General features: G+C 41.6%; 1 protein-coding gene across 1 annotated transcript in view; it reads right to left on the reverse strand.

Moving 5' to 3' along the window:
• Positions 1-19679, reverse strand: part of Cacna2d3 (calcium voltage-gated channel auxiliary subunit alpha2delta 3) — a 929381-nt gene that overhangs the window by 217297 nt on the left and 692405 nt on the right. The window contains exons 14-16 of the mRNA XM_048355814.1: positions 13190-13261; positions 11821-11901; positions 4780-4854 (exon numbers count right to left, since the gene is read on the reverse strand). Of these exons, the coding sequence (XP_048211771.1) occupies positions 4780-4854; positions 11821-11901; positions 13190-13261 (228 nt within the window). The remainder of the gene's footprint in view (positions 1-4779; positions 4855-11820; positions 11902-13189; positions 13262-19679) is intronic.

Here is a 19679-nt window from a genome sequence, read left to right on the forward strand (position 1 = left end):
GTTGAAGGAATGAATGTAAATTTCTCACCCTTATTCTTACCTCCCACTTCCTTGCACAGTGGCCCTAGAACAGAATCCCACTAGCAGTTTTCACTATCCTGGGCCTGTGGATACAGAGCAGACAACTTTGGGCAGATTTTGACGTGGGCTTTGTGGAAATGAGCCCCAGGCTTTGCCTGTCCAAGGCTCTTAATGAAACCCTGTCATGGTTGTGGGAAGGAAACCTACTTTATTCTCTTGGAGATTTGACCACCTGATCACATTGCAGGCCTTCCTGGGGGAAGGCGATAATCAACTTAAATGTCTCTTTGTTGTCCTGCAAGGGAGAAGGAGATGGATCACCAAAATCTCACCAAAAATATAGGTCATGCTAAAGATAGCCTCTTCTTGGTCCTCCCTTTCTCCTGTTGGGTAAATAAGAAACATTTAAGAAACAAAGGAAAAATAAAAAGAAGGAAAATGAAATTTAGGCAGTACTCTTTGAAATATTTTTAACCTGACCATTAAAGAGTGGTGAAGAATGAGAAAAAATTTCCACTAATTACATTAACTATGCAAGAAACATTTCTCAGGGTCTAATGTTAATGTGGTTTGCTGTGTGGGGGTTTTATCTACAAACCACCCAGACAATAGGTGCTGGTCCCCATCATGGAAGGCCCCTAGCTAAATACCCTTCAGGCGAGTGCAGGCCCTGAACACCAGGAACTCAGCAAGGGTTTGTCACAGGGACCTCAGTGAATCTATCAGGAAGTCACAAGCTGGCAGCATGAAGGCAGTGGTTGAGAAACATGAAGCAGGACAACGCAGAGCCCAATTATCACAGGAAAGTATTACTTTGGCTACACTGCCAATTAGACCTAAGTGAGTCTGCTGAGTAAGGCTCCTAATTCTGAGCTGTTTTTGGAGGCCTTTCATGATTCACACCCAAATCATACAAGATGAAAGAAAAAATACTGGATAAAATCAAGCCAAACACTAAGTTCAGAAAAAGATTTTATTAGACAAATTAGAAAAATATTGGTATTGTGCTTCAGAGAAACCTACTTCCTTCATCTAGCTTCAGGGGCAGTGACAGCCACAGTGGCAGCTGGAGAGGAAACATGAGTTGTTTAAAGTAAGCTTGCTCCATCCTCCCCATGCTAGCCACAACCCATGCTGACACCCACTGTGCTAATCTGGTAGCTTTGGCCAGAGTGAAGGGCAGTGTCCATTTATATAAAGCATTCATTGTATGGCTGGGCTTGGGAGGAGGTTAAGTGGGGCTTGAATGAGAATTCTCTGCCTAAGTAGATGGGGAAGTTGCTAGCAGCTGGCTGGCTGCTCCTAGCTGTGCTCTTGAGTGTGGCCAAGATAGATCAATGCCTAAAACAGAAAGTGGATTACTAGAGGAAGTATACAAATCACTAGATCCTCCAGAAGGTCTCAAAGTAAGTGGCAATGAAAACAGTGTGTATGAGTGTCCCTCCATTCATTCATATTCTTTTTTTAACCTTCCGGGGCGGGGGGCAACTACGGTTGGAAATCAGGGCCCATGCTTGCTATGCAAGTGCTTTACCACTTGAGCCAAACTTCTAGCCAGCTGTTTGTTGGTTTGTTTTTGCACTGGTTACTTTGAGACCAGGTCTCACATTTTTTTTGCCAGTTCGTGCATATGCCTGGATCACAACTCACCTATTTTATGTTTTCTGCCAGGACATTTCTGCCCAGGCCAGCCGGAACTCTGGTCCTCCCAATTGCAGCTTCCTACCTAGCTGGATGACAAGCACATGCCAACCACACCTATTGACTGAGAGGGGCTGTCATATGACATAAGTGCTCAGGCTATCTTCTAACTCATTTGCCCAATCTCAGCCTTCCAAGTAGTTAGGATTAGACAGAATCACCAGGACCCAGTTCATTCATTCACTTGTGAGTCCCTACTATGTGCTAATCAGACTGGTGGTGAGGGAGAAGGGAAAAATACAAATATGTGTGATCACACAGTAATAAACCATCAACAGCCTTTATACATTATCTACAAAGGCTGACTTTTAACTATCTTGCTTCAGTTTCTGTGGCTTCTAGTATTGTTATTGTTGCTACCTAGAAACAAACAAAAACCTTTGGCTTCCGCACACAACAGGGTTTACGTGTCGCCTCACACTATATTCTGGACAAGACAGGTCAAGATTGTTATGGAACAAAAATGAAAATAGCTGAGTGTGTGTATACGTGAAACGTCAGACCTGTACTCAGTCCTTCGCGAAGGCTTATCATAGCAAGTTGAACCAACTAAATAATCAGAATGTGTCCTTTAGCTGTCTTTAAGCATCCAACATCAACAAGTACACCCAACGCTTATAACAGTTGAGCACAGATCCACAGATCCATGAAAGGACAAACAAGATGCAAGGAGAACCAGCACTGCCCCCAAAATGCCAGGGGCAGATTTTTCCCTTATATGACCCCACTTCCTCTAGGGACTAAGCTGTGACATGACACTAAAGTGATGGGAGAATGATCAGGACAGAGAGGCTGCATGGCTTGTCCAAAGCCACAGAGCCAGGATGAAGCAGGACTAGAAGTTAAAGACAACCGCTGGGACGCTGAAGGTGAATCCATTTCGTTTTGCAGTTGTCTTTTGCTCAGAAGGAAAGCACAAAACTCAAAGTGGAGTCCATGTACATTTATTGATCACCTTCAAGTGGGTTAACTCATGTAAATCCCAGTGGTGACATCCCCTAAAATAGCTCCTAAGAATCTGATGGTCTCAGAGTCAAAGCCAGATGACTGGAACATTTAGATGGCTCTTAGGCCCTGCCATTCTTTATGGCCTTGTCATGGTTTCCATTCTAGTAAGTAAGATGTAAGGTGTTTTCTTGGGCCCCTCCACATATAGAAACTTGACTGGGGCTATGACTTTTGGTGAAGTCATTCAGCCAAATGTATGAGCAGTAATAAGAATAGAAATTTCTTGAATCTATAAGCATTCATACTATCAGGAGATGGACTGTCAGCTGTGTTGATCTGCTTTTCCAGAGGCCTTTTGGCAGCCTCTCTGTGGTCAAAGCTCTGGGAAATGCACTGAATAGCTCTCGTATTTGCAAACTGACCATTTGCACCGTGATGCGGAGATGTAAAGGACCGGAAGGACACCGTGTGAGTGGACTGTGGAGGACTGCTAAGTATTTCCATGTCTGCACAGACAGGAAAGCCATCGTGATGACTTCTGACATCCTTCATTCTTTAAAAGCTGATAAACAGGACATAAATTCACTAGCAGAGATTTGGGCTTAATTGTTTTGTTGACTCTGTCCTTTCCAGTTGGGAATAAATAATCCCTGGGAGCCGGTACTCAGCAACAACCAACACCAGAATCCCTACTGTGTCCTGCAAGCAATACCCTGGGACCACCCCAAGGTGGCTCATGCTCTAAGCTTTTGAGACTCAACTGTCTATTTAGACTTATATGTCCTTAAAAAGTCAATGGTCTTTTCAATTATACATTTCAATAATTTAGAGTCACATTTGGAATGAGCTAATTCCATCCTTTACTGATAAAAAAAGACTATTACAATCAAATATTACCATGTCTCATCTGAAAGCATGCATATGGGGCCCACATGATGTGGTCATGACTCCATTAATACCAGGGCGATTAGAGCAAAGTTGGATGATGATGGCTCCTTCACATGAAATGTTTTTAAACAATGATGCAAGCGAGAAAGGAACTGAACCCCAAGACAGTTTGCCAGCAAGCATTTGCACAACATGCTCTGTTGCTATTTTCTAATTCTGATGAAAGGAATCAAGACTTTGGGGGTGTGGGGATGAGCCCACATGCATTTATACGCATGCATGTGTGTGCATCTGTGTGTTGTGTGCGAGGATGACATACATATCATCAATTTAGAAGGCCATGTTCACTCTGTTACCCTAAGTATGTTGTTTTCTTTAACATTACCTAAATATATGTAAGACCAGAAGGCTGCCTTTTGCAACAAAATGTAACCCAGGGTGGCAAGTCGGTGGCACGCCTGCTGCCACTAACTGCGCCTGCAGTGGGTAAGGTCCCCTCCAAGGAAGCTAGCTGCTCTTTCGGAGTCCTCACTGTCTGTCCTCAACACAGCACTCAAAGCAGTCTCTACCTGGGAATCAGGCTTGATGCAATCTGTCCTGGAGAACCCTAACCCACTCTCAGAGAAAGTGGAAAAGAAGCTGAGAGAAGCGAAGAGCTTTAACATCCTCTCTGTACTACTGGGTGTGGCTTAGGTAGGAAATGGAGACTGACTTCCCTTGTTTGAAATTCAATGAAAAGGGTGTTTCATAAGCATTGGGCTTCTGTAATGTAATTTGAAGGCAACTCCCACTGTGATGAATTTTCCGGAGTCTCACGTCTAATTCCTATTATCAGGTATGACTTGTGGAAGTAGGTTGAGGGTCAGAGCATGTGAGTCCACACACTTGTTATATAAAAGTATCCTTTATAGAGAATTTAAGTTGTCGAGAGTTAAATATTTTCCACACACATGGATATTTTATCCATACTGCTAGCTATTTACTAAAATGCATTTAAATACATGGTTTTACACATGAACACATAGAGGAAAATATATACCTATCCTAAATTATTGATATTCAGTCAAAATACTAGTTATGTGCCATTAAAACAATCTTTACAATACTATGAATTGAATGATTTTCAATATAAAAACGGCTCAAAGTACTGCTACTATATGACTGAAGAAAATCTTTTAACATTCATAAAAGGAGAAATGCAAGAATGAACATTTCTCTTACCAGCGGCCTGAGTTCCGGGTGTGTCAGGATATATCCATTATTTGTGATTGCAAAGGCATAACCATGAATCCCTAACTGTTAGAGAAAGCAGGAAAGAAACCTTCATTAGTTTTCTCCCTGGTGAATTCACAAAGCATAAAGCAGCCCAACATTTAGTAATTTACAGCTTAAACTTGGCATTCATAACCCTTATCAGTACAATATTTCATTAAAATGAATGAAAGGCACTGATCCTTGACATTTGGTAGAAATGAAGACCTGTCACAGATAAGCTCAGCAAATAGCACAATTTAAAATGTCACATCCCCATGTTGGCATCCATGGGCTTTATTTTTACTTACATAAGACAAAAATAAACTCAATTATTTTCTTTAACAATAAGTTGACTAATGCTTGTGGAAAGGCTGTCCGTCTAAGTGAGCAGAATGTTTTCAATCAGACTGTCTCCTTCCGACCAGGAATAAGGAAATGGGACCCTCACTCTGCCCCCGTGTCCTTCAGTCCGACACCCACAGGCATCATGTCAAACATACTCTCTCCTGGCCTGTCATTTTCCATAATTTCCAAGGATAAAAGTGTCCCCAGCAGCCTATAGACGAGCCAGACAACCCCTTTATATCCTCTTGTCTTTAAATTGTGTGACTGCCAAGCTTTTCCATACAGGCTTCCTCCAACACAAAGCCTGGGTAATTTTCTATGAGAAGCTTCACTTCATTTATGTTTTCTGACTACATGGGACTATGGGAAATAGTTTGCGAGCAATGAAATGTTTTATTAGCTTTAAAAAGTATGTAATCAAATTTAACACTGCACTTATTTAAATAATAATCCCAGCTTTTTGACAATATTTCTATTACACAGTTGACTGCACCCATTGGCTACAATAAATTTACCTACAAATCATTCATGTATTAAAATGGCCCCCGGCATAAAACCCATACTGATCTCTTTCTCTAAAGAAAGAAAATGTAACCTACTTTTGCTAGATCGGTAGAAAGGGAGAGGAAGAAAATTTCCTCTTTTTTTTTTTTTCCTGAAGAGTTATTTAACACTTCTGAACCCTCACTGTTATTTTTCTTTAAATTCTCTGCCACTCACATTCTTGAATATGATACTATTAAATGATCCAGACAAGAGAGTTTACAAACCAGGAGTGACCCTGTCTGCTTGTTAGCTTAACGTCAAGGTGATGTGAAGTTAACTTCAGAGAATTTAACACCAGCAATTAAAAGTTTCCGTTGCATTACATAAAGCAAATATGCACATGGTAGTCAAGGGCAACAGACATTTCTCCCCAAGTTACCTTGCCCAGCAAGTCTTAATAAGATTTTACTTGTCTCTAACGATAAAAGTATATTTCATTATGCTGTGAAAGATAAACCAGAGATTTCCTATCCTTTGAGATGTATATCATCTCTTTCATCTTGTCTCTTAGAAAAATGTCAGACATAGTCAACATTGCATTAATTAACATTATTAAGTCCCAGTTTAATATGGGCTGGAGGGGTCAAAAAGGATTTTGAGAGTTTGACTTATTCCATTAAAGGCAAAAGTAGGATTTGATTGAAATTTCAAACTTCACAGCAGACCAAACAAATGATATTTTATAGTTAGCTAATGTAGTCAGTGTCTTGTTTCTCTTTTTATTTTTTATTAACATACATTAATTGGTCTGTTCTAATGTATATGACTTTGGTTCTTGTTTGGCTTGCAGGTTTCACAAGAAGGTAAGACTCTTTTTAAAGCCCTGTATTTTTCTTCTTATAGTATTTATCAAAATAAAAATAACTACATCATGTTGGTTATTAGTAGTCAAGATATCAGACAATGTGTTTCGTAATTTAATGCCTGACTATGACCACCAGAAAATAAGTTCCATGGCAGGCAATTTCATATCATATGCAAGGGTGTTGGGACAAAGGAAGGTAGAGAAGGGGAGGGAGAAAAAAGAGAAAGAAGACACAGGAATAAGAAAAGACATGGAATTTAGCATAGGTTCTATAAAACTAAGTCTACTGTTTCCTTTTCTGGAATGCAGGAGAGCTAATCTTCATTCACTGTCCATTTTCCCACTCTGCTTCCTTACTGTCTATAGTCTCTCTTGCCTCGTCCACAGAACTCTGCCTCTAGCCTTCCACCACTCCCACGATGTTACCTTAACTCCGGTCCCCACAGTGCCAGTGGCCTGTTTTAATTGCCTATTCCTAGAGTGTTCGCTCTTGAGTGCTCCTGGTTTTATTAGCTGACTGTTGCTCCTCCTGACCCTGTTACCTCAGCCTCCAGGCCCCATCCTCCTGAGCTTCCCCCTTTACCCTACACCATTCCTCAGTTACTTACTTTTCCACAGATCTATCCCAGAGGCCCTGGTCTGCCTTAACTTTCCTATTTCTGGATAAACTAGCAGCCACCATCATTTCCAGAGTTCTGACCCAGTCTGACCCCCTCAGTGGAAGTTCATATATTCAGTGGGATGCTGGTCCTTTCTTTCTGGCCATATGTCAGGCTCACCCAGAAGAATGGATGCTATGCCCCTTCCTACTCTTCTTCCTTCTTAACTCTCAGTAAGTGACACCATGCCATGCCCACCCCCCAAGCTAGAGTTAGTAACTAGAGCATCTTCTTAGTCTCTTGATTTCATCTACTACCCTTTAACTCAAGAAATCACAAAATCATGCTAATTTTCTCAGACATTTCTCAGACTCAACTCTGCCTCCTCATCTTACTACTACTATTTTAATTCAATAGATTTCTGCAGTGGTACTAAGTGCTCTTCCAGGCTCAGACCGATCAAAGTCAAAAGTAACTCTGACCACGAACAGGCCCTGGGTAAGACCAACAAAAGGCCCCTTTGTGTATGAGGCAATTTCTGAAGCTGGTCCTTCCCTGAGTCCACATACTACCTTTCTCCATCCATTGCTTCTCAGGGCATGGAACAGCAACAAGGCCTCCATTGTTGCTTCACCCCTGCTAACTTACAAGTGAATTCTCATCCCTGCTATAAACCCAGACTCAGGATCATTGGCTGTGAAGTGTTCCTGTGAGCTACTTTGGAGGCAGGGATCATGGTTCAAAGGCTAACTCAGAAAAAAAAAAGTTTGTGAGACTCCTTCTGAATTAATGGCTGGGCACAGAGGTACATGCCTGCCATTTCCAGTTAAACAAGGAAGCATATGTAGAAGGATTGCAGCCCAGGCTGACCTGGCCATAAAGCAAGACCCTACTTCAAAAATAAATGATTCAAAGAAAGGGCTGAAGGTATGGCTCAAGTGGCAGAGTGACTGCCTAGCAAGCATTAAACATGAGCCAAAAGGGCCAGGTATAGGGGCTGATGCCTGTAAACCCAGCTAATTGGGAGTTAGAGACCAGGAGGATCATGATTCAGAGAAAGTGTGGGCAAGTAGTTAGGAGTAGGGATGCACATCTGTAATCTTAGCTGCATGGGAAGTACAAGTAGAAAGACTATAGAAAAAAATGAGACCCCTTGAGGGAGGAAATGTGAGACCCTATCTGAAAAATAATCTAATAACCAAAAGGTCTGGAAAATGGTTCAAACAGTAGAATGCTTGTCTAGTGAGCACAAAGCCTTGAATTCAAATTTCAGTATAACCCTCTCCCCCCCATGTCCAAAATAAGCTGACTCCTCTAGAACATGCATAACCACACCTTACCTTCTTAACCCTCTACCTGACATTCAGAAGCCATGGAGTTAAAATCTTTCTCATAAGAATATTCTGGAAAAATGACATCAGATTGTTATATGTGTTGGTGGGTGATTCTTTATATCACCTTAGAAAGGTATAGGAGGAGAGTATGCGCAAACACCTAAATACATCCCATGGATGAATTTAAGAATCAAACCTTAAAATGACAATGACCAACATTTGGTTTTGGCCACAAATTAATACGCTGATGAAATCCCTAACTCTTGTTTCATCGGAAATGGAGCCAGTCTTCCTGTCCATCGCATGTGCAGCCCCGTGAAGTAATAGAGAACAGATTGGACACAAGGCCCTCCAGCATATAGTGATGGGCTGCCAAATGGGCCCTGAACCTGAAGCTCACTCCCCTGGAGGCCGGGAGCTGTGCGGGGGCCCCAGTCTGGAGAAGAGCACTTCCCTTCCAAGTGGAGAGCCTTCAGGCTAGCAAAGTGAGCCCAATTATACAATGGCTCGTTATGGTAACAGAGGCCATGGTGTCTGGAAATTATTGTTGGGGTGTCTGGAATTCTTAATAAAAATTACAGGAAGTCTGATCGCTTGTGGGAAAATCTATGAAGCTAAGGGAGAAAGAAAGAATAATATCTTCTGGGAAAACCCCAAGAGCCAAGAGCTGACTCATCTATACAAGGTGTTAATGAGGAGGGCAAGGTGTGACCAGGACTCTTCCCCCGAGCTCTCTTCTCCTTTATTTTTGGCCATTGCAATCCCTGGCAGACATGCACATCTTTCTCAAGGATCTTTATGGGGCAAGAGGAGGGGGAGATGTCTTAGGTCAATGTACCACATATTAGTGTCTCTGGTTCCCATCCTGGCACTTGGAAAAGCATAAAATCACAAGTACCTGTACTTGGAACTTTGCTAGTTACTTTCCCAAAGCTGATCTACATCTATTCTGTCATCACACTTTGTTTCATTCATCTCTTGCTCTTTGAGTGATGTTGAGTCATCTTAAACATTCTCAAACAAATGGGGCAAATGGGGCCCACTTCATGGGAGTGTAGTAAGGATTCAGTGAAATAATGCATGTAAACTACTTTAGACAACACTGACCACCCAGTGACAAGCTAATTATGTATCTCATCATATTGTAATTACTACAAATGGCTTTATTTTAACATTGTAACTATTGTTTAAATTCTCACTAATATTATTGTCACAGTTCTTATTGTTCCTAGTGATCTTGGGGCTAGGGAAGCTAAAATTATGGTTTCCCCATTTGCAAACAGAGAAGTATAGAAAGATGCTTAAGCTTTCTGTGCCTCCAATTTTTAGTTGTAAAATGGAGTAAAATATGTCTACCTATTCTTTTTTTTTTTTTTTCCAGTCCTGGGGCTTGGACTCAGGGCCTGAGCACTGTCCCTGGCTTCTTTGCTCAAGGCTATCACTCTACCACTTGAGCCAGTTTTTTCTATATATGTGGTGCTGAGGAATTGAACCCAGGGCTTCATGAATGCTAGGCATGCACTCTACCACTGGGCCACATTCCCAGCCTCTACCTATTCTTAATAGATAATGTAATAAAGAACTCACTGCCTCATCTTGTGGGAAACTTTAAGGAACTAACCCATAGAATAACTTATTATTTTATTTTATATCCATTCTTTTTATTTATTGGACATATATCAAGGAGTATTCTGTTATTTGTGTTTCACATCTCCTTGTGAAATAAGAAAAAGGCAATGAATATTTGGAAATATTCTCTGTAGCTAGATATCTTAAACAGTGGGATATCCGTTCTGGAGCTTCAGGAAATGTGAAATCTAATATCATTAGAGGCCATAAAGCCTCCCTCCTCTCCAACTTTGGTTTTCTTTGCTTTTCTTTGTTTCCTGGTGCAGGTGCTCAAGGACTTGGGCTTTGCCTTGGCTTTTTCACTCAACAACTGGCATTCTACTTATAGCATTTTGCTAGTCAATTGGAAATAAGAGGCCCAAGGACTTGTCTGCCTGGGCTGATTCTCATATCTTAGCCTCCTGAATAACTAGAATTATAAACGTGAGCACCAGCACCAGGTATCATCCTTGGCTTTTCTTTTCTGAGGACCTACCATTCCCAATACTTAATTATGCAAGTAAGGACCAAGTAGGAGACCTGTCGTCCTGCTATGTCTCTGGAAGTTTAACTCTAATTAGTGGGTGAGGCTTTCTATATATCCACAAAATAGAGCCTTAGAATTTGAGGTACTTGTATCTATTAGCTTAACAATGGGGTTGGGAACTTCCAAGGTTGAACTCTAGAACCACTGTCTTCCTCTAGCTGAGGCCAAGCAAGGCTGATGGGTGACTGAAACATCAGCAGGTCAAGTATCTGGACCTCAGCACAAAAGGGAAGGTAACTTAGGAAGGAGTCTCCAGCATCCAGAAATACCAGATTCCTAGCCTCCCTCTTCATGGAGGCAGATAGAGCTCACATCAGTCTGAGTAGGCCTAACTGGGGGGCATGCTATCCAGGCTTGAATGAAATGGTCAACCCCTGTGTAGTTAGTACAGATCTTTTTAGCCCATGGATCATCATAACCTGGAACAGAGGCTACACTGTAACCCCTCTCACACCCCCACACTCAAAGCGGCCTGGGAGAGTTCTGTGTGTCTCTATCGGTTCTTCAGGGTCCTTTCCTACTTATTGATTTGCTTCCTTCTCCACCAGGGAGCAAGAGGGAGTTTTCTGCAAGGATTCAAGGACTCTCCATTTTTATTATTTATTTACTTATTTGGTTGTATTGGGGCTTGAACTCAGAGCCTTGTGTTTACTAGGCAGGCACTGGAGTGACATACCCAAGCCCTTTTTTTACTTATGTAATTTTTCTGACTAGGGGCTTGTGTTTATATTGAGTGTGCCTGGACTGTGATCTTATTTACGCTTCCCGAGTCACTGGGATGACAGGCAAGGAGTGCCACACTCAGCTTTCTATTTGTAGGGATGGATTTCATGAACTTTTTGCCTGGGTTAGCCTTGAACTATGATTTTCCTGCTCTTTGCCTTCCGAGTTGTTAATATTCACATGTTTGAGCCACCATGCTTACTTTGGGGCAAACCAGTCATGTCAACACCTGTATATGCCTCTAAAATAAAATAATCACATAAAAACTCAAACTTCTACGTGAATCTGTAAACTGAGGTTAGTGTAGCTAGTAAAGAAAAATAGTGTCAATTTAAATTTTAAAAATACTTTCAAAAGAACTGCAGGTAGCACAAAGAGAGGTTTTGGTGGAGACAGGAAGAACTCTGCTGTAAAGGCTGGTAGAGCTTGGGACCTGACATCTGGGGAAGTGATGTTCCTGGTCTCTACTAATCTGACTGTGCTAGTAAGGTAGTGCCTTACCTTGTATTTGGGAATGGTCTTCAGAAGTTCCTTCACTGGAACATCAGTGCCAACCACACCTAGAAGAATGCCCTTCGATCTCTGTTGAGAACAAACATTGAATAGAAAAAACAGGAAGTTAATTGAGCCAGATACAGGAATTCATGAAAAGTCACTTGCCATACATCACTGATCAATGCCTCAGCTAGGCCAACAGAGCTTGAGATTGAGGATTTACCCATGTCTCCAAGAAAGACTTCTATCCTCTACCCACCACCCAATATATTACTAGCCAAGATGGGTAGTGTGTCAGATCAAACACTAAAACATCCACAACACCAACTGTGATGCCTTATTTTTCTCCTACCTAAAAATTTAAAAAAAGATGGAAAGGAACATAACAGATACAGCAGTTGACGGACTATGATCATATGCCAGTTTCTTTTAGACATGTTTTCTACAGAAAAGATAGCATGGTAATTTCTTTCTCTGTTTATGCTGCCTAGTAATTTCACCACTGAGTTGGAACCAAGGATCAAGATGAAGGAACAAGCCTCCAGGATCCTAATTTCTCAGGCAGAGACCACTATGGTTTGCTGTAATTTCCAGTGTCAGAAAGGCCATCTGAAAGAACACACAGATTGCTTCTCTTGGTTATTTCTTTAAGGCTAGTCAAGTTTGACTAGTGTCTCAGTAAATCCCTGTTTACTCAGAACCTCTGAATGAAAAGTGATGTGGAAATAACTAAGATGAAATAACTAAGGATTGTAAGTTGAAATTGCCCTGGGTTTAGGGTAGTACCTAAATTAATAACTAGCCTCCTCACAAGAGAAAACCTACAGAGACATGAGAGAAGAAGCCATGTGCAAACAGAAGCAGACACGGGAGGGAGGCTGCCACAAGCCAAGGGTGGCATGCAGTCCCAGAGCCTGGAAAATGCAGGAAAGCGTTCTGCCTCGGAGCCCTAGGAGGGGATGCAGCCCTGCCGACACGTTGACTTCAGACTTCCGGCCTCTACAACTGTCAGGGAAGACATTTCTAATTTTCAGTTTACCCCAACTAGAAAAGTATACAACTTTGGGAAATTAATACAAAGGAGATAACTATAAACCAGAGAGGTCAGTCTACTATGATCAAGCATTCTTGAGTTGCTTCTTTGATCACGTAACATTTGTAGTTGGAAAGGGCCTAAAACAGCTAAGAACTCTAAAATGATGCCACTGGAAATTCCTTTCATTTCTGATCTGATTATTCTTCTAGTAGGATAAAACAGTAAGAAAAGATTCTCTTCAGTCTATGCTGGGGGAATAGAAGTGGGTAGAGCCTGACTGAGAAGGAGTCTGAGAACAAAGCCTCTGTGTTGAGCAGAAAGCACAGCCCTCATACTCACGGTTTCGTTCTGCTTACTAAACACGGGCATGGCCACGGTGGTCATCAGGACGAGGCCCTGATCATCAGCAAGCTGGATGGAGAAAGAAAAGATAATGACTAATGATTCTGTAGACCTTCGGGGTAGGGGAGGTCTCTGCCCGCCATGTCCTCTCTGTTCCGAGGCTGTGGAGGAAAGCTAGCACTCACAGGAGCCTTTAGTGGGGAAGAGAAAGGTGCCTTTTGCCTCATATTTCAGATAATAGACCTGATTTGCAGCAGGGGCTGGAGAACAGCTTCCATTAGTCAAAAAAGCTGATCTGTTCTCCACTTTGAGCTGCCTCTAATAAAGCTTTGTTTCTATCTTAGTGATTTGTCTTATTAGTACAGACTGATTTTACTGTTTTACTTCCCAGACATTTATGTTTAATATGTGCACTAATAATATTTCCTTTTAATCTGAAATGAAAGATCAAAAAGGGTGAACATTTGCCAGGCACCGGTGACTCATACCTTAGTTACTAAGAAGACTGAGATCTGAAGATTGTGGTTCAAAGCCAGCCTGGGCAGGAAAAGCCCAAGAGACTCTTAACTCCAATTAACCATATACGTATGCACATGTCCACATATGCACATGTGTGCATGCATGTGTGCACATGTGTACACACACACACAGAGGCAAAAGTGGAGTGGTGGCTCAGGTGGTAGAGCATTAGCCTTGAGAAAAAAGGATCCTAGGGACAGCACCCTGGCCCTGAACAATAAATAAATAAGTAAATGCATACATACATTAGTTATTAATTAATGGTAGGCATCAGGAGGTCTTGTGAGATACCCCTGTAGGAAATTGCAGAATTCAGGAGCTCATTTTCCCCAAGGTAGGCAAGTCACGGCCTTTTCATGTCTACAGATTGTTGTACACTAGTCCCAGATGGAAGCAAAACAAACAAAAATGATATAAACCTGAAAATCATAATTAATCATTTTTACTGAATAATGACCATTGAAAATGGTACACGGTACATGTTTGAAATCCTTTGGATCACATACTCTAACATCCGTGCTTTTATCTACATTGGGAGGGAGATAAGCAAGAGAAGTAAGTAGACTTGGGTCCATCCACACAAACGTGGTTTTAATTTTCAGCTCTGAATCTTTGTAACAACGCCAGCTAAGCCTTCATGTTCTTCGATTAAATAATGCCAACTCTTCTCCAACTTCATCATGAAGATGAGATATGATACCACCCCACATGGTATCTGGAATATGGAGGTACTAAAAGGATGAAGAGCTTCTGAATTTGCTTTGAAGGTCACACAGTAATGCAACAGAGGTCACACCATGCAAAATAGAATGAGACAGCAACCTATGGTTCTTAAGGATCAGGAAGTCATAGTGTAGCCTTGGCTAGATTAGATTATATGTCCACATCAATCTCTAATCTAGATGGTTTCTGAGAAGGTATACTTTAGATGCAATTTAGATTTAAGTCAGTACACTTCCAGGAACGCAGATTACACTGCATAACATGGGTGAGTCTCATTTAATCAGTTGAAAGTCCTAAGAAAAAACACAGGTCCTGCAAGGAAGAAGGAATTCTGCCTTCAATTTGCCTTCAAATTCAAGACTGTAAAATCAGCACTGGCTGGAATTTCCCACTTACCAGCCTTCCTTCCAAATTCAGATTCATCAGACTGTACAGTCATGTAAGACAACTCTTTGACATAGCTCTCTTTCTTGCTCATTGTATATACCTCCATGCATATCCAGATACCCAGAGGTATTCTCTATATTTACATACATATGCATGTATCATCTCTACATATACATCTATGTGTAGGGATATGTGTGTGGTGAGCTTTCTCTATATAAGCTCTTCTATTGGTTCAATTTATTTGGAGAACACTATGTATCCTATTAAGTACTTGAACAAGCACTTTTATTTTATCAATATTAACAAGTAGCAATAAGACTATTTAGACAATTACTTTTGCCAGGAACTAAGTCAGCCAGTTTGTGCTGTATATAAGAATGGGTGGCAACACAATTCTAATGTTTTGCTAACAATATTTAAAGTATACTATGGTTGCCACTGAAGGTTAGTAAGGTCATTTCAAAAGCAGAACCAACCCACAGTCAACACTGTCTTAGAATCAGAACTCTTCCCATATTCCAACTCCTTGATTAATCCTTAATACTATACAGAAAACTGATTTGAGCTGATCCATAAACCTGTATAACTTAAACTTTGCAACCCAAATCAAAATTTCAAGCAATGCCAAAATGTACCATGGATGAAATAAAAACATAGCATTGACAGTAATGAGAAATGAAGCTTTTTTTTCCTGCAACCAGGAAAAATCAGTCATAAATCACTAGTAATTGTCCTGGCAAATACGAGATCATAGGGAATGGGCTTCCAAATAGTAAGCCGGAATATAGTATCAACTTCACTCAGGGGCTAATTCCAAATGTAATGAACGCATCATTACTCTAAAAAATTCCCTATCCTATTGCATTTGTACTGAACCACTCCCTTATCTGTAACAGCCCCAGGCAAACAAAAGGAAATGCAGCAAATCCAAGCTGGCAGCATTCATGTGCAGGACTACTATATCATGTATTCCTTTCCTAAGGACAGTTCTTGCCCAAATTCCGACTGGAATGACTAGAACCATGTATACCATGCTAACTCTCAGGCCACAAGGACTCATAAGAGCCCTAAACAGTACTTGTACAACATCAAGACCTCATCTGGCTGATATCTGGTAGATCACAGCTGTATCCTGATCAGAAGACTGAGATCTAAGGATCACAGTTCAAAGTCAGCCCATGTAGATAAATCTGAGAAATTCTTATCCTAATTAGCCAGTAGAAACCCTGGCCTATAATGTGGGTCTGGACCCTGTGAGTTTTAAACACTTTATGGAGAAGAATAGCAACAACAGTTCCTTGGCATGGCCAGCATGTTATGATCAAAAGGCATTCTGTACTCTTGCTTAGGAAATAGCAACCAGTGGCAAGCTTTTTTCCTCCCAGACCACCAAGCAGAAGTTATGTAGTCAACTAGGGACAGAAACCCTCTGTCCCTCCTACTCACTAGGGGGTCCCTTCTCTTCTGTGGCCCCCCAACCTGAGGTTGCTGCTGAGGTAAGAGTATAGCTTCAAATTCATACACATGGCTTCCAAGAAAAATGCAGATGTAAGACAATGCTCATTTTTCAAGGGGTAGGAACAGGAGATGAGGGTCACTATCGTCCATCTGGGCAAAATCCCATTAACTTAAGTCCAAGTGGGAATCTTCAAATGAAACTACTGTTCAATTGCACTTACCCGGGCTTTAAACAGGCCTCCAGAATGCTTGGTTGTGGTGCTCTGTTGTATAATAAGTGTATATTATTCCATATCCTTCATTTCCTATTCTACATAATGGAGACTGTTCTGGTATCAAAGGAAATGATGAATAATAATACTGAACATCTGGTTTATAAAACACAAACTTGCTCAACGGATTGACTGCTTCCTGTCAGCTTCCCAAGTTAATCATGCATGTGGGCTCATATGAATATGCATTCGGACTTATGTGCGAGGTCTGTGCAGCCAGGCCAGGCCTCTGCTCTCAATGCCTGATGAGTTTCCCATGGATGGCACCAGTCAAGAATGTGGCCAGCCCTCGGGTGTGGCCCCAGCTAGCATAACACCACCAGATTTGCGGTCTCTCCACTTTGCTGCCGGCTCGTCATTACTATTCATTGATTTCCTTACTGAACTTCCCTTAAGCCTTGGCTATGTGCCAAGTTTCATGTCATGAGTTGCAAAGACAATTAGGAATAAGACCTGGGTCTCATTCCCAAGGAATTTGAAGCCCACTTGGGGTGATAGCACAGCTAGTGAGGAGAAGAGCTGGTAGGGGTTGGCATACTGGTTCTCATATTCTTCAAGTCTAACTTGAACTAAAGTCAACATTTCTGGTATTTATTGATATCTGTCAAGGTTCATATGACACATTCAGAATGCTTTTCAGAAGCAGATTAAACAGTAGGGAAAAATTCCATGTCATTTCATTCTTCGTATACTAGTGGTATTTATAAATGAAATGATGTAAGATAGTCATGATGAAATTACTCACACCTTTTTCTGAAGGCATCACCCTCCTTTAGAGAAATCCTCTTGAACCCCTCCAATCACATTATTTCTATGGCAGTTAACCTTCCTTACCCTGGACGGGTAGCTACATGCCCAACCCAGCTGCTCCATCCAGCGCAGTATGTGTGTGTGTGTGTGTGTGTGTGTGTATGCACATATATGCATGCATGTATGTGTGCACACATACAACTACACCATCCAGGCGACACAGGTTGGCTTAGTAATTAGATTTATGAGTCAAGCCAAGTTCTTTGGGATTTCTTTTCGTTTCCTTTGTTTTCTATCTAGAGCTAATGGCAAAGATTCTCTACTCAGTTTTTTGGGTGCCTCTAGAAATATAAGTCTAAGCTGAGAGTGGAGGTTCATGCCTGTAATCCTAGCTAGTCAGGAAGCTAAGGCTGGAAGTATTGTGGTTCAAGACTAGCCTGGGAAGATACCACCAATACAATACGAATTGCGGATACAAATCTCAGTACAGTGGTGCATGTCTGTCATCCAGATATTTGGGAAAAAAAAAATAAAAGGATCAGAGTTCAGGCTGATTTGGGCAAAAAGTAAAACCCTATTTGAAAAAATAACAAAAGCAAAAAGGGCAGGAGATATGGCCCAAGTGGTGGAGCACCTGCCGAGCAATCATGACACCTCTGAGTTCAAACCCCAGTCCCATCAAGTCAGATAAGGAATATAAACTGCATACTCATGTATACTCACCAGAGAGGGAAAAACTGAAAAAAAGTTAACACCCACAGAGAAGAAGAGGTATATGTTTGTGTGTGTGTGTGTGTGTGTGTGTGTGTGTGAGAGAGAGAGAGAGAGAGAGAGAGAGATAAAGGGAGAAAAGAGAATATAAAGGATGGAGAAAGGAGAATATAAAGGATGGAGAAAGGGATCTCCAGCTGGCTTATGGTCATTGACATCCATGCCTTTCTGTTATTGGGTTTCTTTACGTTTTTAGCCAGAAGAGTCTCGAATCTCACAGGTGGCAGTTGGTTTCATAAATGACCCACTGAGGTTGTCTTTGTTCCATATACAAGCTACACATGAGACCAGAAAGGCTAGAAGGAAAACAGTCCTAACATTTTTGCAGTACATCTTTCCCCACAAGAGAAGAAATTGAGCTACTCTCAAAGCAGCAAAATACTACTAGGTAGCTTATGGGGAAATTTTATGTGATGGTATTTAAAAATAAACAACTCATTGTCATTAGTGTTTATGAAAATTCTTGATAATGAGTAAAACGTTGGCGCTTTGGTGAAAAGTTGCAAAACTAGAGACTGTTCTCTCTCTCTCTCTCTCTCTTTTTTTTTTTTTTGGCCAGTCCTGGGGCTTGGACTCAGGGCCTGAGCACTGTCCCTGGCTTCTTTTTGCTCAAAGCTAGCACTCTGCCACTTGAGCCACAGCACCACTTCTGGCCGTTTTCTGTATATGTGGTGCTGGAGAATCAAACCCAGGGCCTCATATATACGAGGCAAGCACTCTTGCCTCTAGGCCACATCCCCAGCTCCAAGACTGTTCTCTACTCATACCCAGGTAGAGACATAAAAGCCTGTAGGGAGGACTGGAGGCAGACTGGAATGCCTGTGCGGTGCTCATTGGGCCCCTGGCACTGGGAGCACTGGTGGCTACTGGGCTGCCCAGGGAGCTTTGAAGAACACCTGTTTTCTTTGCCTTCTTCAATCTCCCTTCAGAGGAAGATTGCCAGGGCTAAAGAGGACCTGTGTTTCTTCTGCAGCTGGAAGTCTCTGGGGAGATGCCAGCTCTCAGTGAGGACTGGGGCTGGGCCTGGCCCAGCAAAGCCATTCAAGCGAGTTAAGGGCCGCATGCTTGGCAGCCCATTTGGGAGCTGCCAGGTGGTTTTCAGAAGAGCCTTCTGCCAGATCTGCTCAGCTTTGGCAGCTGGGACTTGATGGGGAAGGTTGCTCACAAATGGTGGAGGCAAGATTGCTTCTAAGCCAAGAAGAGCAAAAGCTAATTCACTGTCCTTAAATTGCTTTTGTAACTTCCTCTTTTTATGTTTGTATGTTTTTCTTATTAAAGTTGAATACCACATGGATGCTAACAGGGAATATAACATAAATACCTGCATATAATATTTTCATGCATATTTTGTATAGATGTATATTATATAACTACACTGCTGTGTTTCTATTGTTTCCAATATCTGCAAATGAGAATCGACTTGCATTCCATAAAAAGGCACTATCACCATCTAGTGGCAGTACTGTGAATTGCAGGCATACTGCAAGGCCATTTTCTATGTATGTGATTTTTTCATGAAAACAAATTTAAGAAGAGGGAGAGAATGCAGCCAAAACTTCAATGTTTATCCTACTAAATTAGGAAAAATTATGTGGACAGGACGGGAG

This window comes from Perognathus longimembris, chromosome 10 (assembly GCF_023159225.1).
Source record: "Perognathus longimembris pacificus isolate PPM17 chromosome 10, ASM2315922v1, whole genome shotgun sequence".
Classification (NCBI taxonomy): Eukaryota; Metazoa; Chordata; class Mammalia; order Rodentia; family Heteromyidae; genus Perognathus; species Perognathus longimembris.